Source organism: Nothobranchius furzeri, chromosome 18 (assembly GCF_043380555.1).
Source record: "Nothobranchius furzeri strain GRZ-AD chromosome 18, NfurGRZ-RIMD1, whole genome shotgun sequence".
Lineage (NCBI taxonomy): Eukaryota > Metazoa > Chordata > Actinopteri > Cyprinodontiformes > Nothobranchiidae > Nothobranchius > Nothobranchius furzeri.
The window spans coordinates 23379640-23405550 of NC_091758.1; the positions used below are offsets into that span (position 1 = coordinate 23379640).

A 25911-nucleotide genomic window follows, 5' to 3' on the forward strand; every position below is an offset into this window, starting at 1 on the left:
TTCCCAGGCATGGCTGTGAGGGGTTCAGGTGGGAATACCCTGTCTGGGAAGATGCCCTTCATCTTTAATATTTGACTTCTAGGTGGAACATCACCTCTCGGCTGAAAACACAAGAGAAAAGTCTCGGCACTCATATCAGGGGGTCTTTTTTGATTTAACTATTGACTCTTTGCCACTGATGGGGTAGATGTAACCATGGCTATGATTAAACTTGTCGTCCCAGAGCAGTCCCTATCATCCAATCACAGAGGGACGCATTAGGCGATAGGCCTGAATGCACAAAAATTGGATTTTGCTCACATTGCCATCCGTTCCTTTAAAACCACGAATTGGAAGTGGTCACGCTCGCATTGTAATTGGAATTCTATACAACGTGGACCATTTCCAGCTGCAATGAGGATAAGAGCAAATGCACTGAGAGGAGGAGAGAGGGGGAAATAAAACAAACAACGAGAGCACAAAGTTAAATAACCAAATTAGGAAATGTAATACTGCAAGTGTTGATGTTTTCAATGTAGATTCAGAGGAATTTCATATAAAAATCATTGTTTTATTTAAAAAACGATGTCACAAAGCAGTGACAAGTAAAACCATAGCCTGTTTCAGTGGTAAGGAGGGAGCAGGTGGTGGGGGTGTTTTGGGTGGGTTTGTTGAGATGTAGATTATGGGGTGGGGTGTGTTTTTGTCTTATTCATGTTTCTAAACAAAGCATTTATCACGGCCTGGTCTGCACAGGCGTCTCCAGCACTATGTCGTCCGGGTCGGGTGACTTTTGGAATCGTGGCTCTCTTGTATGAATGTACCACTGGCCACCCACCTCGTTGTCTTTCTGTTGACTGTGGTCACTCACAGAACCTTCTCTCGGACTGGCAGGATGAATGAACAGGTCTGAGATCTGGTGGGATGGAAGGGGTGAAGGGGGGGTGCAGGTGAGAAAAGGAGGCGACGCTCATGTTGCATGACCACTGTGAATCCTACAGATCAAACTTGTTTCTAATGATGATATATATTTTTTCATGGGAAAAAAATCGGGAATCACCCCGTTCGCTCTTGCTCACCCAGAGACTTTTTCAAACATCAAAGGAAAAATTCAAACTCCTTCTTCACACCGTTTTCTCCTGTCTGGGCTTTCAGTCGTTGATGGATTAGCTCGGGCCGGAAAGAAAAATGGACCCGCAGGTTGAAACTGACTGAAGATCAGCCCTCAGAGTCCAACAAGGACCGCGACGGACATAAACAGTGACGCCCTGGTCCCGGGTCTGAGGGTTAAAGACCATGGCAAATAAAGCTAGGTGTGTGTGTTTGGGGGGTAGCATCACAGGAAACACACATAGGCACACAGACATATACACATGCACTCTTAGAATGTTGCTGGAAGCAGTAGTGGATTCCTGGAGGAACAGCACAAGGAACTGGGAGAGGGTGGAGGTGAAGGGAGGGTGTGTATCAAGGCACTCCTTCACATGATGGGAAGTAAACATGAAGAGTTAGCACTGTGAACAAACACACACACACACACAGATCAATGTACAGATAGCCACACTTACCGGTGTATGTAGAAATACAGATGTAGACAGTTACAAAAACATGGCATGGAAACACACACACACACACACACACACACATGCACACACACACGCACACACACACACACACACACACACACACACACATGCACACACAGGAGAAAACACAAACAAGGGGAAGTGCTTCTCTTCCCTGTTTCATCTTATTTTTGTAGCATTTAAAATCACTGTTAATTACTCCTTTGTGGGATGCAGTGATGGGTTATAGCCTGAGGAGGATTAAAATAATGTGTCTTCTCTTCTTCTGTTCCACTTATGTCGTCCTTGCATTGTTCTTCTTCTTCTCCTTCTCTGGTTTGTGATCCATGGTTGGTAGTGGTAGGATGCCTCCAGGTCTGAGCGTCATGTACGAGTTTGTCTCCTTTTCTGTCCGTGGTGTTTTTAGTGGAAGCTGACCTCAGCCATTAAAAATCAGTCAAATGCAGAAGTCAGAGCAAAGAGAGAAACACACAAATAAAGATTGTCTTTTTGTCTACTCAAAAGCAACCTGATTGAGTGGATTTTCTTCACCGGAAACCTGAATTAACTCTTCTTTTATGTTTTCTTTTAATTTTCCCAAAAGGGCAGGTGATTGTATTTATGTATTAGACTGCATCTGGGGCTTTATTTGCTCTCCGTCTCCCTCTGACATCATATATGAGATGGAGATCATTGAGCTCTGCCAGTCAATGCATGAAATTATTCAGAAGAAATCACCCTCTCCCATCTTCAGCTGTTTCTCCCTCGGTGATGTGACAGCTAATCTGAACTGCTGACAACGTGGAGCCCATAAAGCTTGATAGCCTTTCCTCTCTTGTTTCCATCAGATTTCCTGCCTGGTGACCCACTGATGATGAGAACTAACAAAGAGCATGTCTTCAAATGCTGTCATGAGGTTTAATTATGAAATCATGATTTTTTTTTTGGAGTGTTTCTGTGGTCAGTTATTTCACACCCATTTTTAATTGATATGTTGTATCTTTGATGACACTACATTTATTTTATAGCAAGAATAAAAAAAACATTACTTAAAAGTGTTTTATTAATCTGCTTCAGACAACTCGTGCATAGTAGGTGCCAAAAAAGTGGCAAGTTTTATTTATCTAAAGTTGTCTTTAAAATAATTTGTTTTTGCATACATTTCTGAGTGAAAACGCCACAAAATAAGAAAAGAAAAGTGGTTTCAGGCAATTTGCAAAACTAACAGAAAACCTTTTTACAGAGATTTTAAAGGGTCGGTAGAATATAAAACCACATTTACTTTGTTATTGTCGAATATAGGCAGCTTGTAGTGTGTAGCAAAGAGCCTGTGCAGTCTCGGAACTGCCTCCATATGTAGTGGGCCATTCCCATCTGTACCGGGTCGGCCCCAGCCTGGCCCGGTTGATTCCACACATCCTTGCCTTAAGCCCATGTGGGCTGATTCTACCCACCAATCAGAGGCTTGCTCTAATGGAAGGTGTGAATTTGCTGTCAGCAGTGGGTGTGTTGGCCCTGGTCGGCCTGAAGCAGACCCCCTCGAGAAGAGGGCTGAGAATGAGCCTTGGTTGGCCCGGAAAAATACCAGGCCACCCAGATGTGTAAACAACCTACGCTACCCGGCCCGGGCCGACCCGGTACAGATGGGAATGGCCCATAAATCAGTGATGTTGGAATGGTGGCTGAGAAACGGTTAATTCCGAGAAAGGCTGGTGTAGCTCGTCTCCTTAAATTAGCATGTCCCATCACACTTCAGCATCAGCATTACATAAACGTTGGTCACGGTGATGCTAACCACACAACATCGCTGGGCTGAGCTGCTGCTAACATTAGCCTGAACGACTAATAATAATAGTCTAATCTCTTCTTTCCAATGGACGCGACAGCGGCATGAAGCATACTAAGCGACAGTTTGCTGGTGTTATGGTGGACGGACTCCTTTCCACCGGCAGCTAAGAGTAACGTTCTGGATGCATCCCAGAAGCGAAGGGACGCCATTGTTACGTTTCAAGTTTATGTTTTTGAAAGCTACGCATCCAAAACACATCAGTCTCTGCAGTTTGGCCAGACAGGAAGTCAAACCCAAAATCAGTGTAAAACGTGTGGAAACTTTCAAAATAAAAGTCATGTGCAGTATGTCATTTGTTGCGAAACTTCTGTAACCGAAAAAGAACCACCGACCTTTTTGGATACATGCAGCTGTCTTTTTCCTTGCTTGCTTTTTTCTTCATTTTGTCACCTCACGGGATCAGCTGTGCGGAAGGCTTTTGCTCCCGTTTCACGTCAGAACCGTTACACGTTGCTTTCGCAGCCGGTGGAAAGAAGAGGTCAGCTGTTAACCGCAGCTTGAGCGGCTAATATCCTTGTTGGACAAGAGGAAAACGAAGAATGTTGGAGCACTAATCACATTTCTGAATGTACTGGGAATACCCGGACTGTGAAAGAATGCCAGATAGACCTATAGCTTGTGGTCTTTGTCCTTGCCGCTTTGGCCCTTACTTATGAATGAGGCCTTTATTTGTGGCCTCTATAAATAAAAAGTAATAAGATTCTTTGGCCAAAACTTTGTCTTGGATCCACTTTTTCAAAACTTTTATGTCCCTTATCCTGCAGCACTGCCGCTGCATTTGCTTGATCCTCTGAGTTCTCCGGTTTCTTTCTTTGGCTTCAGAGAAAAAGTGAAAATCATAACTGTGGGGCGCCTCTGCAGCTCACCTTTTAGAGTATGCACCCCACGTAGAGCTGCTGAGTCCTCCCACATCGGGCTGGAGCTTGATTCCAGCCCAAACCATTTACTGCATGTCACCCCCACTTTTCCCTGCTATTTCACCAGATTTATCTAATAAAAGTTTTGAAGAAAAAAAAAAGAAAAGAAAGAAACGAGCACCTGATCGGGGCATCAACTTCGCCAGAGAGACAAATAACCACAACATATTGAACCAGGATGCCACATTTCAGGATTTATTCTGCTTTTTATGAAGTATGTAGTCGAACTAGCTGTCAGCAGCGGTTTATTTTAACATTCATCATATCAATACGTGTAAATTTGCTGTTTTGAAATATAATTCTAATTTTTGCTTCTTGTCAGTGTAATTTGCTGTGCAAGAAACATTTTTACAAACAACTATTTAAACAGCCTGTCAAACTGAAATCACACACACACACACACACACACACACACACACACACACACACACACACACACACACACAATCTCTTTTTGCTGCAGCCGGCATAACATTTTAAATTTTTAATTGCAAAGATTCCCTCCTTTTCTAACCTTCACGGGTTTTCACCAGTCCAGAAAAAAAACTGCGAGACACAATTGGCATTTTTCCCTCGCACAAGCTAGTGGTAGCTTGAAACATTTATCAGCTTTGCTTTAAAAGCGTTATTTGAAACTACTGACTTGTCAGATTTGGCAGCATGATGCAAAAATAAAACGAATATAAGAAATGTTGTTTTGGGGGTAAAACTGAGGTGCATGAATAATAAATGAGCCTTGGCTTGCCACGTTTGGCCCTCCTGCGCAAAGCAGGCTAATGGCTATTGATGTCTCTAGTTTCAAACAAATTGCTTCATAGGAGAGCTCAATTCAAACGGAGAAAGAGTGGATTCCAGTGAAAAGGAGACGAGGGCATAAAATTATCTCTGAATATTTAGATGCACGCTTGGTCAGCCGATTCTTTGTCCTGACAAGTATCAGGTACCGGCGGAATTAGCTCAATGTAAAATTAAGCTCGATCAAGCAAGGCTTCGAAACGTTCCCATGTCTGGATCCTGGTGAGAGGAAAGATGGATGAGTGAAACAACTGGGGCAGAGCCAGGAATTAACAGATGTGCTGGTTAAAATCATGAGAAAGTGGTCTGGACTAAGTCACTGACACACACGCAGCTATATCTCTGTTCCCCTACTCCAGATCTAATTAAGCACTTGATTATTTTAGCGCTTTTCATTAGCTGGCATACACGTGGGGAAAAAAATTGGCAAGAATAAATCTGGCCTATATGATGTTGGTTTTGGCAGCACCCAAAAGACAAAGCCAGGAAATGCAGATGGCAACCTCTCTCCATTCTTTTCCTCTTTGTTTCTATCTGTCTCTTCATTTTATCCTCTGTTTCTTCCCATTTCTCTCAGACACATCATTAGGCTGTAGGCTAATCCATTCTCCTTCCCCCCCCCCCCCCTACCTTTGTCTCCTCACATTCAACTAACAGGCATGATTTAGGAATTATGGAATTAGGGCAGCACTCCCACTCTACTAATGAGGAACGGCATTGTAAAAGAGCTTGATCCTGAAATTTTCTAATACATGTTCTATCTCTATTCTTTCATTCACCACTTTACTTTCTCCCTCCATCCCTTTCCTGTCTCACTCACACATCCTCTGACATATTATACCTTAGCTGTAATTACAGAGGAAATACTAATTTTTAGCTCTCCAAGAGCTGTTGGATGTGGCGTGAAATTATGGCAGCAGGGGACTTATCTACGGAGCATTCACTGATCCATAGAAACACATGCATGCAAACACACAGAGAGAGAGAGAGAGAGAGAGAGAGAGAGAGAGAGAGAGAGAGAGAGAGAGAGAGAGAGAGAGAGAGAAGTCCAGATGGCTTATGTGTTATTGCTGAATAATGCATGCTATGTAGACTCTATAAAAGTTACATGGGCGGAGAGAGCCAGTCATCATGCAGGCACTGAGGGCCCTTTGGTCTGGGTAACTTTGCTGCATCATTTGTGCAAATCTGTAGCAACACATGGACTTTTCATCTGGCTGGCTGGTGTTTAGTTGTTTGGAAACGGAGATAGAAACACTTGCCTTTTAGACACTGTCAGCTGATATGTTGGTTGGCTCATTGCCTAGTATCTTTGGAGTCACCTTGAAAAGGCTTTTGTGGTTTAAAGCGTAAAGCTTGGGAATTACACAGCAGATTCATTGCTAGAGGCTCAGATTTCAGAGCATCGCTTAGAAGCTCTATGGAGAAAAATGTATCTGGCGTTCTGTCTTCATGTAAAATATGGGGGGGGGGGGGGGTCTGGGTGAAGGGTAAATGCTGCACTCATGTGGGGAACTTGAGCAGTGCTCTTTTTTTCTCCTCTCTGGAGTCCTATGACAGCACCATCCTGTGCTGCATTCAAGTACTCGTCGTTTTGGTTTTAGATCACCCAAAGCACAAGAAACATAACTACCAAAAGTTTTACACAGTCTGGTTAAATACAGTGTTTGTTCCTATAAATAAACGAATTTAATATGATTTTCATTCCTCTTTTTAAAGAGCTAAAACTAAATACCTTCAGATATAAACAAGCTATTAAAAAACAAATATGACTGAATTTTGATGTAGTGAAAATAATGTGAAATTTTTGAACGCAAAAAAGATTTATAATTATCACAGTTAGCTTCTGAACTATTTTAAACGTGTTTTTATTACTTTTAAGAACTTCTGAAGCGTCTCACCTTGAAGAAAGCTATATTTCCGAGGGTACATGAATGCACCAACCGACATACTTTCAAGTCCCCAGACGACGAACTCAGTGGAGGAATTCTGGTCAAACCAGTGCCAAGTTTACATACCGTGGCGAAAGGAGGAGTTGCGAGTTCGGTCTTTTCACAAGGAAGGTTAACAGTAAGTATTAACAGACCTGATAAGTATCTCTTAACGTTGTCCTCCCATCAAAGTTTGGGTGTTGTCGTTAGGGGGTTGACAGGGAAGCGGAACTAACAAAACTAGCAAGCTAACAGCACGTTAGCTAGGTGAACAAGTTGCCCAGAGGATCTATTTCCTTTATTAGAGCTGGGGAGCTACTGCAACTTTTTGGACAATGTAAGAAAACTTCATAAAGTTTTATTTTTCCTCTGTTTAAACTTATTTATGACGTTTTGATTATTGTTAAGGGCATAACTTTTGCTAACGTGGGTGTGTTATTTTCAGGCTCAGGTGTTTTGGTTAATATGTCTCTTTCAGCTGAACATCACCTGTTTCTCAGGTGATACTTTCTTGTCATGTGAGTGCACTGTTTTACAATATTTGACTTTTGTATTGCTCTTTTCGACATAACCTTTTGTCATGGCAAAGGAGTGGAAACAAAGTAGCTCCTATTTTAAATATTGCGGAAATAAATAGCCAGCTGTCAAGTTCACACTCAGTGTTTTGATACTTTTGGATTATTAGCGTCATCTATAAATCTGGAAATAAAAGGTCATGGTTCAGGCAATGGAAATACACCATGATGTCATTGGTCAGCTTGTTTTTGAACACTGGTTCTCGGTTTATTTACCTATTGAAATAAAAACAAATTAAACAAATTTCTTGTAAGGTTTTCTTATAAAGGTAAGCATAAAGTTGACCAGAGAGTAAAAAAAAGGCAATAAAAAATACGAGGTGAACGTGATGAGAATAAGAAAAGACGTCACTTTGTTCAGCATTAGTTTAGATCTGGAGGAACAGGTTTGAGTAGAATAACCAGAAACGCTTTTCTCTGTTGTTTGTCACTTTCTGTTGTTGCTGTGAGGAGTCTACAACATGAGCAGGTATGTCCCTAAAACTTCTGCATAAACCTTTACATGTGCGCCTGTTAATTCAGGTCTCTGGGTTATTTTCATGTCTATATTATAGTCCTCACTAAAACTAGATTATATTAAAAACTTAATTAGATTAAGTATTTTATAAATCCAGCATACCTGCTTGATGTGTGCTTAACCAGTTCCCTAAAAGGAGTTATGCAATATCTACACACGAGTCTGAGTTTTCACGAACATGGCGATCAATAACGTACGCAATACATCAGCTGGACGTTATCATTTGAATTTTCCTACACCTGAAGCATTTTTACCTGAACTTTCTTCTAATTCCTGACTAACTGAGCATGAAAAGTTAATGTTATTTAGAACGCCAACAAACACAGAATCACTGTTAAAATGTGTTACAACTAGAAAATGTTCATTGATTGGATTTACAGCACAAGCAGGTCTACGGGGTGCTCTAAATTCACTGGTTTTAAATTAATTTATAGGAATGCAGACAAATGACCACATTTATTTAAAGGGTAACATCATTAGAGAATCATCCATATTTGCTTTGTTTAATTTTTTGATAATGCAGCTCTGACCTGCTGATACAAATTTTGGCAGTTTGCAATTAACCCCATTTTACAGAATACATCTTTCAAATTTCAGATCAACGGCCAATCAACTGATTTGATTTTGGGGTGCGTCTCTAAACTTACAATCAGCTCAAACTGACCCTATTGACCGGTTACATTTCTGTTGTTTACAGCTCTTGTGTATTGTACGTGTAAATAAATTTAGTGTTGGAGTTGTAAAGTCACACCAGTGCTCTGGGAAGAAAGAAAAAAAACTGTCACGAGTTGTGTGAACCTTCTGCGCTGTGGTCTAATAAAAAAAGAAAACAAAAAATGCAGAGTCAACAACATTAAATCCCCCGAACTATCTGCCAAGTAGACTATACTTTTTCCGTCTCATTTTTTTTCCTGCTTTTAACAGGGAATCTTGAAGTCCAGAGGCCGTTTGCAAAACAGGAAAATGTCACTTGAACTATAAAGGAAAGCGGTCTGACAAGAGCAGAAACAGAAAAGCGGATAGAGCTTTACTTCCTCTATGTTATCAAAAACGTTTGGGTGGGAATAAAAAAACGGGCCGTGTTTATGCCTGTGTCAGAGAGCAGAGGCTTGAGCCTTTTCCTGTGACAAACTAGCTCTCGTGTCATGTGAAAAAGTCTGTTTAAGGCTGCTGCTACACCAGATGTGTCACTCCAGCCTTAAAGATAGTCTCTTTTAAACTGTTGTCATTTTTCTTGTTGTGATCCAAGTTATTAATACCATTTCTGGGCCTGGCCTCAGTGACACAACACCTATCACCTAATGCTAATCATCTGTCTTCATCCTCCATGTTTGCTCAGACTTTATGAAGTCCGTTCATGTTTTTGTTAGATGAAAACTAAATTCAGGGTGCGAAACGTCCGGACGTTGACGGTTCCTGCTGTAGTCACCAGCTTTTGATGACGGTGGCGTTTAAATTCAGATCTGGACAGAGCCTGCTCTGAGCTGTCAGCCAGTGGTTACGGTTATCCTGATTTGCTCAGCAGCTACATGTTGAGTCACCAAACTGGCGTAAGTGTCCAGCCTAAATGGGTTTAGCTGAGATTGCATAATTAACATTTAGACTCATGCATGTTGGACATTTTCTCCACTTCCTAGTGTCGTTGTTTCTAAAACAGAAGAAAACGGGTAAACAAAAAGAATAACTGATGAAATTAAAAGCTCAGAATGCTGAAAATAACCCAAACTGGTGTGCAAAGTTAAACAAACCGAGCAGAAGTCATTAATAATTAACTTATTACTTTGGGAGCCACCAAGAGCGACGCTGCACAGCAGTAATGTGGAAAAACAACCTCATTTTAGAAAGGAAAATAATCACATTGTCAAAATTTTACGACCTGCACATGATTTATTTATTCATATTTGTTTACAAAATCTGATCAGCGACATTAATCAGGCCTGACATTGTGTCTCTGTGGAGTTTAACACATTAAGGAAACAACTTCTTACAGTTTGAGTTTCTTCTTCACTCACACATCTCCCTGTTCGGCCCTGACTGCTTTAAGCTTTACTTTGTGCCGTCAGAAGCCACCAGAGCTGCAGTAGGGCGTAATAGTGGGAGTAAAGTATAAACATGTGAGGCTACTAATATCAGAATAATACACACAGCTTAAGTCACATCAGATGTGGCCTTTATTCATGTTTTGTTTACATGGCTGTGTCTTGTTTAGCGTTCGCTTTTAATGGAGTTCATGTCAGAAAAACACCGTCTGATGTTCAAATTCAGTCCAATTAGTGATGAAAACATTTATATTATGTTTCTTTGGTTCATGGATGTGCTTTACTATTTACAGGGTAAATACAAAACATTGTTACACACCTAACCCCACAGCATCTACATCTGTATAAACAATCATGCTTTTATTGATTTGTCACTCAGTAATGCTTAGGATTTTGATCATTTCTCTTTTTAAACCAGAGTAAACTCCCGTTAAACATTTAACAAGTATAAATTATCAAAATATCTTTTATTCTGTCTCAAGGCTGATTTCTTTATTTCAACCTTCAGCTTTCTTTTTCCTTCTCTGATGACTCAAGTAATCGTTTCAACTTCACTTCATCTTCGCTTTACACACACACTATCAGTAAGAACCATGTGTGTGTGTGTGTGTGTGTGTGTGTTCAGTCTCTTAATGCTACTTGAAGTTCAAACAGAACCTGCTTTGTTTATATTTTGCATTTTGCCTTTTCTTTCACTCCATAAACAGAGTAAACTAACGTGTTTTCCCTTAAATACTGGGGGGGGGGGGGGGGACACATAATAAATAAAATATCGGGCCATTAATTTAAGTTTGGTTTTGAGATTGTAATGTTACGTTTTGAAAACTTGTGTTCTGTTAAAATGACTGTTTTTTTCCATTTCTATGTTATTGTGTTAGATTCTGATATAGGATAAATGATCCCACAGCTGCTTTTTAGTCTTTTTTCATTTGTCCAGCTGTAAAGTATTCAGTTCATTTTGGGGCATTATATTAAAGCCAAGTCATCTTTGCATTTTAAGATTTCAAACCAGTAAGTGTTTTGTGTTCTTATCTCTTTAATAATTAATGCATCCAAGTGAGACATCAGTCAATAAATCATCCTGCCCGTCCGCTGGCAGATATTGACGAGTGGTGGATATATTCGTATCGCCGCACGTGTCAGCGGATATGTTGTGGGATGTTTTTGTAAAAATGGTAGAGGTCGGGTGAAACGTACGTCATTTAAACCCTTTTGTTTCAACAGAACGCTCATTAACCTTTTTTCATCACTTGAGGACTGTTAGCTTCTCATTCGTGGGTCAGAAAACTTGGCTATGTTTTACATAAAATATTACTTGTTTATTGAGTGTAATTCCTAAAATGTCTTTAAAATGTTTCATCTCCATCTACAAGAGAGCTGTTCATTCCTTCGTCTTTGTTCAGATACCTTCTGTTGAGCTGCTGTTGACTGAACTCTGGTTTTGTTTCAGGCCACAGAATATCGAGCTCAGCGCCAAAGGAGGAGCCGCCAAACAGGACACCAGCAACATGGCAGACATGAGTGTGGAACAAATGGCTATTAGGGCCAACCAGGTGACAGACGAGGTATGGAATCACACACACATACACACACACACGCTTGCTTAGTTTAAATGTACAATTAGTGAACGTTAAAAAGGTTGCGATAAATGTGGTTCTCAGGTTTAGAACAAAATCAGGATCTGCCCATTTGGAGAAGCTTCAGCAAAAACCAATAATGTATCAATAATCATTAATTCCATTTGACCGTTAGTGTTTAGTCATGTTGTCTTTAGGTGTACAGGAAGTCAACTCAACAAAGACTTGTTTGTAGGCAAGTCAAAGATGTTTCTGCATTTTAAAGGGAGCATGTTATGCAAAACTCACGTTTTTCATCCACTGCCGTGTGGGTCTCTACTGCCTCTATAAACACTCCAAATGTAAAATTTAAAAAAACTATTCATCAGTTTTCTGTCAGGGTTTGGTTTTCAGAATTGTGTGCCTCAAACAAGCGGGTTCAAAAAGTCAGACTCTTGTGCAAGAAAGAGCTGCTGCTAGAGGAGCAGTTGCTCTAGTTTGAGCCCCTCCTAGATATCAGAGCCTCTCGGCTTATAGTAGCCTGAGTAGGCGATGGGTAGGCGTGGTCAGCAACAACTTGTTTTCTTAAAGTGACAAAGCCTTGAAATGGCTTTCTGGAAGTTACTAAAAATGTCAAGAATCAAACAGCTGGAATATTTCTTACATTTCATCGATGAACAGATTGTTTGAAAAAAAAACATATTTTTACAAATAAGAGTTGTTTAGGGAAGTGGGTTTTGCTGTTGCTGTAACACAGGGCAGCAGTAGCTCAACAGGTTGAGTGGGTTGTCCAGTAATCGGAAGGTTGCAGGTTCGATCCCGGCTCTGGACAGAGAATTCTGCTGTTGTGTCCTTGGGCAAGACACTTAACCCACCTTGCCTGCTGGTGGTGGTCGGAGGGACCGGTGGCGCCTGTGCTCGGCAGCCTCGCCTCTGTCAGTGCGCCCCAGGGCAGCTGTGGCTACATTGTAGCTCATCACCATCAGTGTGTGAATGTGTGTGTGAATGGATGAATGATACACTGTAGTGTAAAGCGCTTTGGAGTCCTTACTCTGAGAGGCAATATACAAGTGCGGGTCATTTATCATATATAACACTAAAGAGCACACGCGAACACACACAACCATCGCAAATCCTGGTTCTTTACATCAGAAGTTAATCACTTTTAAATTGGGCCATGCCCCACATCTGCTACAGTTTTCATGCATATCAATCCAGAGGTTTTTTTTTCCTTGAGTAATCCTGTAAACAAACCATAGAAAACACACAGCCCTCCTTGGCAGAGGTTGTCATCCACCAACAAGCAACCAGGACAAGTCTTTCATCTTAGAAGCAAACCTTATTTTTCAAATGGAAATCAGACTGAGTTAATGCAGTATGAATATGCAATGTAGAAGACGCATATCCTTCTCGATAGCCCGGCTTTATCTAAAGATTAAAACAATCCACCACCTTCTAGTCTGCTGCTCACTAATTAATACTTCAGATCTCATTTGTTAGATTTACTCCAGAACTGATGCAGGCTTAGCTAATCGCTTGGTTTACAAATAAGAACCTTAAAGTGGTTTCTGTTATCTCATTCTCATCCATAAAGCAAGACTCTTCCTATAATGTCCAAAAGCTGCAGCGCAAAACCGTCACTCACCTGTTTTAACAACATTACAATATTTGCCGTGCCGAGTAAGATCAGCCTGTTAGGAGATAGTTTTAGTCGTAACTTTGCAAAAGTAAATTCTGGCATGAACTAGTAGGAGAAAACAGACTCGCACACATAATCTGGGATTGTGTTCTCTGACAGAGCCTTGGTGGGTAATTAGATGGAGATTGTGTCTGTTTATAGAGACGGTATCACAGGAAGTGTGAGAGGCTGGGAGCTAATTTAGTCTGATAGCTCCCCTACCTGTCGCTGCTCTTACAGTGCAGTCGGCTAGATTCGTTATTGTCTTAGAGATTGTTTAATCAGCACTTCAGGGCATCATATAATCAACCACCTGATTCAGATGGAGGGAAAGTGTTTAACTGTAGCTGTGATGTGATTTCTGATGTACAAAATAATCTTCTGGGCTGAAGTTTCACTGCTCTTTTTGATTTCTGACTCTTGCTACACGTCTCCTTCATCTTGTCTGCTGCTGCCTGGTTGGTTCTCCTCACCTCTGGCTCTGGGTAACTAACCACTCTCACTTTTAACACTGTACACGGATGAGAAAACGAGCATTAAAACATTCCCCAATGAAATATTTGACCCAGCTGGATCCAGATTTGTGTTATAATAGACAGATTCCAGCAGGAATAACGTTCCTCCTCATGAGTGATGTTCTGGATCAGTCAACAGAAGCTTGGCTGAGCCGAACACGTCTCACAACTCCTGTTTGTCTGCTCCTCGGCTCTCTGAGTGTGTTCAGAGCAAACAGCAGAGAGGAAATGAGGAATCTAGTCCTTGCTCATTAATCATCAGTCGCTCCCTTATTTCCTTTCTTGCTTCCTTCCTTCCTTCCTTCCTTCCTTCCCGCCCTCCATTAGCATCCTCTCCTCTGTGTTTAAGAGGTGAGGCCCACCTGACCTGACCACATTCCTGTTGGCTGTAAACACCTTTTGTCCTCCTGTAGGTTACTTTCGTCTCGGCGACTCTCGCCTGTTTGGTCACTACTGAGACATGACATCATGTGGTTTTCAGCTGCAGAAATATTCTCAAATATCAGACTTCCGATGGCTTTCTGTTTCATTCAGACTTTTATTATTGTAGCTGACAAGATAATTGGACACAAAAGAAATGTCCTAACCAGATATTTAAATAGTAATTTGAAGATTTATTGGTTTATTTTTCCAACCAGACATAATGATAATGAACAGAATTAAAATGCAGGCAATATCTCTTTCTGTTAGGCATATTCACACAACTGTCATTATTGGGACGATCAGTTTGGCGCCTCCAGCAAATAAAGTAAATAATCCACAAAAAGCTTCTGATCTTATAATAATTAGTTCTAAATGATAAAATCTCACTATAGCAGCACTGTTTAACACTTGTGTTTTCTTTTGGTAATTATTAAATATTAATTATCAGCTGCTTGTGTGTTTTTCTTGTCTGCTATTCAAAATTCTCTCATGTTGTTTTCTCTTTAGGATCCTAATAAATAAAAAAAAACACGATCCATCAATCAGAAACTGCTTGTAAACAGATTTATTCAAAAGCATCAAAACTTAACAAAGGCTAAAACTAAAAAGCATCTAAATGTTTTTACAAGTCGTTCTTTCGTGACCTTTGACCCAGCTCTCACCCTGGATTCTCATGTCAGTTCTCTTGTTCGCTCTTCCTTCTTCCATCTCAGGAACATTGCTAAGCTGAGTCCCATTCTGTCCCGCTCTGAACTTGAGACAGTTCTCCACACCTTCTTCTCCTCACGCTTAGACTACTGTAACTCTCTTTTCACGTGTCTGAGCAGAACCTCCCTGAACCGTCTACAGGTGGTTCAGAATGCCTGTGCTCGGCTTCTGACCAAGTCCTCCAAACACACCCACATCACCCCGCTTCTCCTCCAGCTTCACTGGCTGCCAGTCAACTTCAGGGTTCATTTCAAGATCCTGGTTCTGGTCTATAGGGCCTTACATGGACAAGTGTGGCAAGGTGGAGAAACGAGGGCCCAGGCGGGATTCGATCCCCAGACTCCCGGGTGAGAGTCATACGCTCTAACCAGTCAGCCAAAGGGACATCCCCTTGGCCACGTAGCCAGGGCGCATGATCAATCGGGACATTGTGACAGGACGCTCACACTGTCACACAAGCACCGTCATACATTGGTGATCTTCTTAGTCCCTACACCTCCAGCAGGTCCCTGAGGTCCAGTCACCAAAGCCTACTGGTTGTGCAGCGCACCAGGCTAAAGACCAAAGGTGACAGATCATTTGCTGCTGTGGCCCCCAGACTCTGGAACTCTCTCCCCCTGAGCCTGAGATCAGTGGACTCGGTGAACTCCTTCAAAAAGCAGCTGAAGACTCACCTGTTCAAGCTGGCTTTTGTATGACCTTCTTCACCACTCTCTCTTTATTCTGCTCTCCCCACCTATTCCACCTTCCTCAGGATCCACTGATTTCCCTCTTTCCTAGTCACTCTCTCTTTCTTAACATTTTTTCTTTTAAATCCCAATAGCCTGTTTTTGCTCATTTTAAATATATTTTTAAACATTTTCTAAATCCTTTTTTATATTTTAAATTTTTGTTTTTGTGAAGTGCCTCGTGATTTTTATCTTGAGAGGCGCTATAGAAATTATATTTTCTTCTTCTTCCCTCACCAGCCTCTGACACCTTCTGTTTTTTCCTCCACAGTCACTGGAAAGCACACGGAGGATGCTCCAGATGGCCGAGGAGGTGAGACTACCGACACGATTATGTGTTTTAGAAAGCAAGGAACCCACATTTAATCATGACTTAATCACTATAATGGCCTTTGAGTCTTGAGTCGCATCCAACTTTAATTATTTTATTCTCTTATTATGTGCAATATCTAAATTTGTTTTGCTGTTTTTCTTTTCTCTTGAAGAGCAAACAGACTGGCGCCAACACCATGGTGATGCTGGATCAGCAGGGAGGTAAAGACGCTACATTTAAATGTAATATCATGCAGGTTTTTTGTGTTTATTTATTATGAAGTAACATTTGCAATCTTAATAAAGGAAAAAACTAAAGAAAAGGTCAGTTATTAAAAAAATTAGAGTTTATTTGTTCTCACTAAATAGATGGGTACTAGAGAGGGGTTGCTACTAGCTAGAAAACTGAGGAAATATACAAATTTAGTTGGAGTCACTGAATTTGTGCAAGTTGTACACGTAACTAGGACATATGCGGTTTAGAATGTTTTGGCAAGCAAAGTCTCATTCATGGGATATTTGGGATTTTAGCCATAAAGGACAACACCATATCTTCTGAGTTTGAGGGAGGAAACCTCATGAAAATAATTATTTGTAGGATTTAAAAGGGAATAAAGTGAGCCTGACATGTTGTGTCCTTGTGTGATCCAGAACAGCTGAGGCGTATAGACGAAGGCATGGACCAGATCAACGAGGACATGAAAAAGGCCGACAAAAACCTGGCTGACCTGTCCAGATGCTGCGGCCTGTGTGTCTGCCCCTGTGACAGGTACACTACACGCTCCAGGTGGCTCACAGCTCCATAGTACTGCTACTGGGAGGTCACATGGTTGGTTATAGAACTCTTATTTACTATTTCACTTTACTAACAATCACCTGCCTGAAACAAGGCCGGTGTAGTTAGAGCAGAAGTTAATATTCAGCTGAAATCTGATGGTAAAAAGTCTCTCGAATGTGAAACGATGGCTGTGTCGTGGTTGGGAGTTATGTTGGATCGTTTTTTTCTAAAAGATCATGTTTGGTTCTAAATATGGAAAAAATCTTTTTAAAATGCTTTCGCTTTGGAGAAGAGGAAACTTTGATTACCGTGATATAAGGTAGGGAGTCTTTTGTCTTTATTGCTTTATTGATCAGCCTCTGCAGTGGTTGACCATTAGTTTTACATGGCTCCGTCTTTGTGCAAGCGTGTGTGTGTGTGTGTGTGTGTTTAGATAAGCAACTTAATTTTTTCATGTATTCTAAATTTTACCTTCCAGACATTCATCCATCGAGAATGAATCTCGTTACAAGCGCACGTGGGGAACTGGATCGGAGGGGGGTGGCGACGGCAACAACTCAAATGTGGTCTCGAGGCAGCCCTCGGCTGTTCGCAATGGCCAGACTGTCCAGGTGCAAGCCTCGGCCCCGTCTGGTCCGTACATCAACAGGTCAGGTTCCTTTGTGTTCCTAAGAGTTCTGTTGGGTGGGGCAACAAACATTTTTGGCAGGCACTGATTGTGTAAGTTGTCCCACCTAAAAAGATGAGAGGTCTGTAATTTACATCACAGGTAAACATCAACTGTGAGAGACGGAATGTAAAAAAAAAAATAAAATTAAGCAGGATCAGTCCTCCTGTCCTCTTTGCAGAAGAGCACCCCCAAAGCATGATGCTTCCATCCCCATGCTTGGGTATGGTGCTCTTGGGTACAACTCAGCATTCTTCCCCCTCTAAACATGGCAAGTGGCGTTTATACCAGAGTTCTATTATGGTCTCATTTGACCACAATCCTCTTCTGGATCATCTCTGCCAAACTTCTGACGGGCCTGGACATGTACTGGCATAAGCAGGTGGACCTTTTGAGCACGGCAGAATTTTAAATCTGTGATGACAAAGTGTATTACTTATGGTAACCTTTGTTACTCTATCTGCTTCCTCTTCAGCACATCCTGAGCTCCTTCAAAGGAATCTCCTACCATCTTTATGCAGAAGACATCCAACTGTACATCTCCTTTAAGCCCCATGAGACATCTCAGCTGCAGATGTTACACACCTGCTTAGACTCTATCAAAACCTGGATGGCTGGGAGCTTTCTTCAGCTGAATGAAGATGAGACTGAGATCCTCATCTGTGCCCCAGACAAGCTGGTTCCCAAAGTCAGAGACTCTCTTGGTCAGCTTACTTCTCACACCAAACCTTCTGTCAGGAATCTTGGCGTGACCTTTGACCCAGCTCTCATCCTGGATTCTCATGTCAGTTCTCTTGTTGCTCTTCCTTCTTCCATCTCAGGAACGTTGCTAAGCTGAGTCCCATTCTGTCTCGCTCTGAACTTGAGACAGTTATCCACACCTTCATCTCCTCACGCTTAGACTACTGTAACTCTCTTTTCACGTGTCTGAGCAGAACCTCCCTGAACCGTCTACAGGTGGTTCAGAATGCCTGTGCTCGGCTTCTGACCAAGTCCTCCAAACACACCCACATCACCCCGCTTCTCCTCCAGCTTCACTGGCTGCCAGTCAACTTCAGGGTTCATTTCAAGATCCTGGTTCTGGTCTATAGGGCCTTACATGGACAAGCACCATCTTACATTGGTGATCTTCTTAGTCCCTACACCTCCAGCAGGTCCCTGAGGTCCAGTGATCAAAGCCTACTGGTTGTGCAGCACCAGGCTAAAGACCAAAGGTGACAGATCATTTGCTGCTGTGGCCCCCAGACTCTGGAACTCTCTCCCCCTGAGCCTGAGATCAGTGGACTCAGTGGTCTCCTTTAAAAAGCAGCTGAAGACTCACTTGTTCAAGCTGGCTTTTGTATGACCTTCTTCACCACTCTCTTTATTCTGCTCTCCCCACCTATTCCACCTTCCTCAGGATCCACTGATTTCCCTCTTTCCTATGCATTTTCTCTTTAACATTTTTTTAATCACAATTGTCAATTTTTTGCTCATTATAAATAAATTTTCAATCATTTTCTCAATAATTTTTCATTTAATTTCAATTCCACAATTGTTTTTGTGAAGCGCCTCGTGATCTTCATCTTGAGAGGCGCTATAGAAAAGATATTTTCTTCTTTCTTCTTCTACTGTGGTTCCAGGTCTCTTCAGGTCATTGACCAGTGTGCCCCCCCCCCCCCCCCTCCCCTTTCCAGGTTCAGGGAGATTGTATTTTTTCCCTCATTTTTTAAAAATTGTAGCAAAAGCTGATCCCTTCTCACCAAGCAGCTCGCTTATTGTAGGTTGTCTCGTCCCCGTCTTGCGCAGGTGTGTAATGTTGTCCTGGGTGTCGTTAGACGGCTCTGTGGTCTTGGCCATGGTGGAGGTTGGAGTCTGAATGTTTGAAGGTGTGGGCAGGTGTCTTTTATACAGAGAATGGGTTTAAACAGGAGCCATAAGTTGAGGATAGAAGAGGTTCTGTAAGGGACAGAATTCCTTGTTGCTTATTTTCTGCACCATTACAGCAGTAAAAGTCATACAGTGTGATTTATGTTTATATTCTGTCTCACAGCTGAAATGTAAATGACATTATGATGACAATTACAGATCTCTTTCATCTCTTAAGGGGGACATCTTGCACAACCAGTGGTTGCCAGATCCATTTGTGCCCTTCTGACGGTGAGATTGTGACGTTCCTGTTGGATTCTTAGGTGTTAAACTTCATGTCTGATGTGCAGGATAACCAACGACGCTCGAGAGGATGAGATGGAGGAAAACCTGAACACGGTCGGCAGCATCGTCAGCAACCTGAAGGACTTGGCAACAAATATGGGCAACGAAATCGACAAGCAGAACGTGCACATCGACAACATCACTGAGAAGGTGAGAGCATTTTTAAAATTTTAAATAGGCACAATAGTAATAACGTAAAATGTTATTATTGTTGGTGAATTCTTCTGTTCATCATTTTACTCCTTTGGAAAACAAACAAGGAGTTAACACCTGCTGTAAAATGACACTAAACACAGCAGTTGTTTCACATCAGCGCTGTAGAGTGAATGAAAGGTGCATCATCACAGGAGAGTCCCCAGTGGTCCCAGAAGAACCCCACTGTGGTCTAATACCAACCTCCATCTGTGCTGAGGCACGATGCTGGAAGCATCACATTACAAACAGTTTGGGGGGGGGTGACGACAAACCATCAGGACAACTCTGGACCAACTTCAGGACGTGTCTCTGCCTGTCCTGCAGTGGCTCAGCCAAAGCCAACACTTTAATCCCTAAATCCCGCCAGTGTGCTGATTCCTGAGGACGGCGGTTCGGAGTAGCTCTCCATCCAGCCTCTGGGATTTTAGGATTATTTGCCTGGAAGTATGAGATGAACCGGCCAAACGCGGAAGCTGGATCAGGACTTTTCCAGGAGACTTCTTGCTTAAGGTGTTCAGTCGGAACACTTTAAAGAAATGGCAATTTTATCTAAATTTGAACAACACAATGAAATGTGGAGGAGAATCGTTCCAGACTTTTGCTTTTCTGATGTTTGTAAATTCACATATTGAGATAGTTGGTCATCTGATTATTTCATTAGATCAGCAACCTTCCTCTGTTTATGTTTATGTATTTAGCAGACGCTTTTGTCCAAAGCGACTTACAAGTGATAATCGGCGTGTTGCCCTTGAGGCTAATAACAACAATTACAACAACAACAACCAATTTCCAGTCAGTCGTAGGTGGCAGTGAGGCAGCATGATGAATCATGGAGAGGAGGGAACAAGGAGTGGACAGTAGAGAGGGGGACGGGTGCAGGGAGGGTGCTAGTTTAGAAGATGCTCTCTGAAGAGCAGGGTCTTCAGGAGTTTCTTGAAAATCGAAAAGGAAGCCCCTGTTCTGGTAGTGCTTGGTAGGTCATTCCACATTTGTGGAACGATGCATGAGAAGAGTCTGGATTGTCCTGAGCGTGGTGTAGGCACTGCTAGCCGACGATCCTGTGATGACCGGAGCGGCTGGGCCGAGACGTAAGCCCCGACTCTGTGCTGCTTGATTTCAGGAAAACATGCAGATCCGTGTTAAGATGTGCGTTTGTGCAGAGAAAAGCTTTTGAAAAGTTATTTAAATGTGTTTGCAGATTCCTACAACATGACAGTTTGTTTACATCTTCTGTTTTCTCTCCTTTAGGCCGAGTTGAACAAAATACGCATTGACGTAGCGAACGACAGAGCCAACAAGCTCATCAAATAAACACAGAATCCTGCTCCTGCCTGTTTCCTCATCACGTCCTGTTGCTACGTACATGCACATTGTACACTTCTGCACATGCACACACACCTTTTCACTGTTTAATGAGCTGGGTCCTGGAGACGGCGGCGGCTGCATTGTGTCGGTGACAACCAAAGAGGGAGCGACTGAGCGCCCAGCACAGAGTACACACCAGGCCTGTGACTACATATCACATGATATTCACAAAGTCAGCTGTTTTCTTATTCCTGTCTGTCTGTCTGTGTGTGTGTGTGTGTGTGTGTGTGTGTGTGTGTGTGTGTGTGTGTGTGTGTGTGTGTGTGTGTGTGTGTGTGTGTGTGTGTGTGTGTGTGTGTGTGTGTGTGTGTGTGTGTGTGTGGCTACTGAGATGCTCTCATCACAGCTAGTTTCTAAAGAAATCCAAACACACAAACCCGATTAGTTATCCCGCTCACTTCCTCCTTTTGTTCCATCGTTAAATGTATGGTTGTTGTTTTGAGTTCATATTTAATTATTCATGAATTAAGCTGTTTTTTATAACTATTCACTCGTCGTTTCTGCTACTTTAGATGTAATCAATATTTCAAAAAGTCATCCTAAATGCCGTGCTTTTGGAGTGAGTTGTGGCAGATCTTTTTTATGCTGGAATTCTAATCTGATAGAAACAAGATGTGTTTTTTGTTGTTGTTTGTTTTTTTTAAGCTTCAGACTGATGGGAAGTCGAGGTTTGACCTGCTGATGCACGAAGCCTTACAATCTCTTGTTTCTTTTGCTTCAAATGTGACAGAAGGTTCTGGTTTACTTTCTATCAACACGATAAACACAGCAGGGCTTTAACCGTTGTCTTACTCAATGTAAAGTCTCATCAGGTTGTTTTCTCTCTGCAGTGTTGATGTAAATATGAAATATTCTCTAAGTGTGTATTAAACATCGGCAGTCGCTCTTGTTAATCCACTTTCATCTCTTTGTTACATCTGAGTTAATCGAGATTAATAGCTCCCTAGTGGAGATTTAACGGCTCCTATATAAATCGGGTTACAAGTGGAAAATTAATATTTGTTAAACTTATGAAAACAAATGTTTTCTTGTATCATTTGTCATATTTGCATCTCACCTAGACATCGTCTTTTTGCCAAATGCTGCAGCTTTCTGAGGATTTAGGAGCTATTTCATTAAAATGTCCTTTGTTTCTGCTTTGCAACTTACAAGGTTGTGTTGTAACAGCCGTTCGATCACAGAAATGCCTTAATCTGTTTTTACTACAGTGAAATAATCACTAAGTGGTAAAACAGCGTAATTTAAATTAGTCAGGGTTGTCGTCGGGCTGAGGGATTACTGCTGGCAGCAAGATGTACAAATAAAGTCGGTGTGGAAGTGAAATTTGTTTTCAGGATAAACGCGGGAGCTGAGGAGGGTCTGTTAAAGGTCTCACTGGGTAGAACTGGATGATGAGTAATATTCCTCTTGGCTTATTTGTTTTGAAACCAGGGAGTTGTTTGTCTGCGCGGCTGCAGGCGCACACCTATTGAGTTTGTAACAATTGAAATGAACTGCTATCCAGGGCTTTGTCGTGCTACAAGTGATCATCTTCAGCCTGTTAAGAGCGAGCTGAGATCTAATTAGCCTGAAGCCGCCTCGCTGTCATCTGTGATTCTTTTTCCACCAGACAGCTGGATGTTAACAACCTTTTTACCGGAGAACCGTCTTTTTCTCATGCATGCCTCTGTCGACTCGTCTGTAACCAATAAATGTATCCTGAATTAAAAGTTTCATTTGTTTTTCTTACTGGCAAATAAACCAGACCCGTTTCTCTTTTAAACTTTATTCTCTCAAAACATTTGTTTTTTGTCAACATGTCTGAATATTTTACAGAGCTATTGAGTACAAAATGCAGATTTATAAACCACCGAACAGAAAAGGTGAGGAGAGTGAAGGAATAAAAGTGGCTGAGGGTGAGAAAGTGTCAGGATCAAAATAAATGAACTATCCAAACTATTTCCAGGTGCGTTCATGGGAGAATTAAACTTCTGGTACCTGTAGGAAATGAGTCATTTAGATGGATTTGTAAATAAAATAGACGAGATCATGATGCTGCAACATCTTCTGGAGCTGAATGATGTCATTTATGGCTTTTGTAGAGGTCACTTGAGTGAGACGGCTGTTTAATCCATAATACAAGACGACGATGGTAATCTGAGACTGTTCATCATAACATCTCCTTATCTGTTTATAGATGAAAAATCCTGTTACTGTACATTAAAAACTCATTAAAATGAGCTGAAATTATGTAAATCCTGATCATACGTAAACATTTGATTGTCTTGCATTAACTTGTCTTATTAATAAACCCAACCAATGAGGTGGCAGGTTTTTTATAAAGAATGGATTTTAATTTGGGAGGTTTAACATCTCAATATGATTATAAGTGACTAATTTACCTTTCAATATGCAGTTTTTATTCATTTCTGACCCCATACCAATTCAAATCATTTTGAAATTTAAATGAAAACAAATTGACCAAAAGCAGGTTTTCAATCTACAAATGTAACTGAAATCAACAAATCTATCTCCTGTTACCATGGATCTCTACCTAATAAAACATATTAAATCATTACTATGTTAATTCATCCAGGCATCATGCTTCACAGCAGAACCCTGCAGCAAAGCTGTGTTTGTAAAAGTCTGAGCTGCTGTTTTCTCCGCAGCATCCTGACACAAACGCTTGTTTTGGCGGCAGAGGCTACATTTTCCCAGCCTTGGTGTTTTTCAGCTGAACCGTGGTCTAAAAGAGATTTTATTTCTCATGCTGCGCCACGTTAAAAGTGTCCTGCCTCGTCCTGAAAATCTATTCACGTTTGCTTAGTTTATGGAACCCCCCTCTCCACTTTATGCATGCTAGCGTTGTGTCACTGCAAGCACGAGTCAAACACAAATAAGGCAATTCAAGTGGGTCAAGAATACCATCATAGCACCAAATCAAACCAACGTATAACATGCATCTCTAGCTATATATAGTGTATATGTTATTACATAGTTATAGAGTTTAGTAGACAGGTGTGGAGTATAGTTTAAATCCACAGATCAAACTGTGTCACATGACTGCTTGTACACACTCAGTTTTTTGTTTACATGAGTGTAGCTGGTGTGTGTGCACGTTACAGCCCTCCACTCTGCAAATCTGTTTCAAATCATCAGACTCTAGTAGCCGCTAACAGCTCACGCAGCACAGTATTACAGTTCACAACCATTTTCTCAGGCAGGCTGATGAATGTACCGCCCGGACTCTGGGGTCTAGATGCCTCCTTACGCCACATTTATGACAAAGCAACAAACTGCAGCTAAACTAACAAAAACAAATTTTTGCAAACATTCTTTGGTTGAGTGTGAAGCATCCCTGTGCTTTAATCGATGCTCTAGGTGAGTTAAAAACAACACAAAAAGAGAATACAGAAAAAGGACCTTTGGAATCGTACACGGGCTTAAATACAGGCAAAGGTGACGGCTTCCACTCAAACTTCACGATTTTTTCATTTTCACAAAATAAACATCTAGTGATTAAAAAGCTCCACTCTGACTGATTGTACATAAATTCTACTTTCTCCATCCAGGTTGCCTAGGCAACGCTCCCTCCCAGCGGCCGGCTCGTTTGTTTCACTTCTTCTTGGCAAAGCGGTTGAACTTCTTCTCCTTGTCTTTCTTGGCAGAGCTGGTTTCAGGGGGTGTAGCTGAGGAGGGGGGCGCGGGGAGGCTGTGGGTTTTGGCCCCCGAGGGCCCTAGTTCCTCCTCTGCTTCCAGGGTCTGAACGGCCTTCTCCATGGCCTCGCTCCAGCGCTGGAGCTCTTCCTGGAATCAAAACACACAATGCATCGTGTTACAAAGTGAGCCGTGTGTGTGTGTTCCTGTCTTGTATTTGGATGACTGAAGGAGTTGGGGTGTTTGTGGGATTAAATCGAGGTAATAATCTCTTTTGTTAAACTAATTTAAAAGAAAGGATTCACGATTTACCCTTAAATGTATTATGAAATGTAAACATGTACCTGCTGTAACCAGGGTGAGTTTGTGTATTTGATGTTTTGAACTTACGTCGTCTTTACACTGGAACAAATATTCACTTCCATCTGCAAGACTGAGAAAGGAGGGAAAATCTGAATTATTATTAAGTTTTGATTATTAGAAGCACGTTTATTCCTTTAGTTCTATAATTCCACATTTATCTTAAATTACACACCTGTTCCTCTAAAGCAGACCTATTCAAAAGGTGGCCCGTGGGCCACATCCAGCCCGCGGGCCCTACCCAGCTGGCCCACCTCACCCAATCCCCCAACCACCAATGGAAAAAAACTGTTGAAAAACTGTTTTAGCATGCAAGTTTCTAAATTCCCACACTGATATTGCACTTGAACACAACACCATTTTAGCAATCACAGACATATTTACGTAGACGCCCCGTGGACTGGTGCTGTCTATTGGAGCTGCCATAGTGTGGCTTCTACATATTCATGTGTATCTTAGCAGTGACCCAGCAATGACCCAGCCCTGCCTGAATGATTCACCTGCAAGATGTCACTAACTGGTCAGAAACGCAAAATTGACTGGGAAAATAGGCGATTTGGATGGACAAATATGTATTTATTTTGCCTGACAGACTTAATGCTAAACCACTGTGCTTATTATGCCACGAAA

General features: G+C 41.7%; 2 protein-coding genes across 5 annotated transcripts in view; one reads left to right on the top strand and one right to left on the bottom strand.

The window, feature by feature from the left end:
- Positions 1-7041: 7041 nt before the first annotated feature.
- Positions 7042-21245, top strand: LOC107392088 (synaptosomal-associated protein 23). 3 transcript variants are annotated; one of them, XM_015969663.3, is made up of 8 exons: positions 7042-7175; positions 11618-11732; positions 16047-16088; positions 16261-16309; positions 16739-16856; positions 17344-17514; positions 19731-19875; positions 21169-21245. In XM_015969663.3, the coding sequence occupies exons 2-8, from the start codon at positions 11676-11678 to the stop codon at positions 21229-21231; spliced, it is 645 nt and encodes a 214-aa protein (XP_015825149.1). In that variant the 5' UTR covers positions 7042-7175; positions 11618-11675; the 3' UTR covers positions 21232-21245. The 3 variants fall into 3 exon arrangements, with proteins under 3 accessions (XP_015825149.1, XP_015825148.1, XP_015825147.1); XM_015969662.3 differs by lacking the exon at positions 7042-7175 and adding an exon at positions 7236-7373; XM_015969661.3 differs by lacking the exon at positions 7042-7175 and adding an exon at positions 7854-8080.
- A 3402-nt stretch (positions 21246-24647) lies between these two features.
- sptb (spectrin, beta, erythrocytic) overlaps positions 24648-25911 on the bottom strand; it is a 43308-nt gene continuing 42044 nt past the window's right edge. For both annotated transcript variants that reach the window (XM_015969660.3, XM_054742164.2), the window contains 2 exons: positions 25312-25354; positions 24648-25071 (listed from right to left, as the gene is read on the bottom strand). In XM_015969660.3, the coding sequence (XP_015825146.3) occupies positions 24880-25071; positions 25312-25354 (235 nt within the window). In that variant the 3' untranslated portion in view covers positions 24648-24879. The remainder of the gene's footprint in view (positions 25072-25311; positions 25355-25911) is intronic.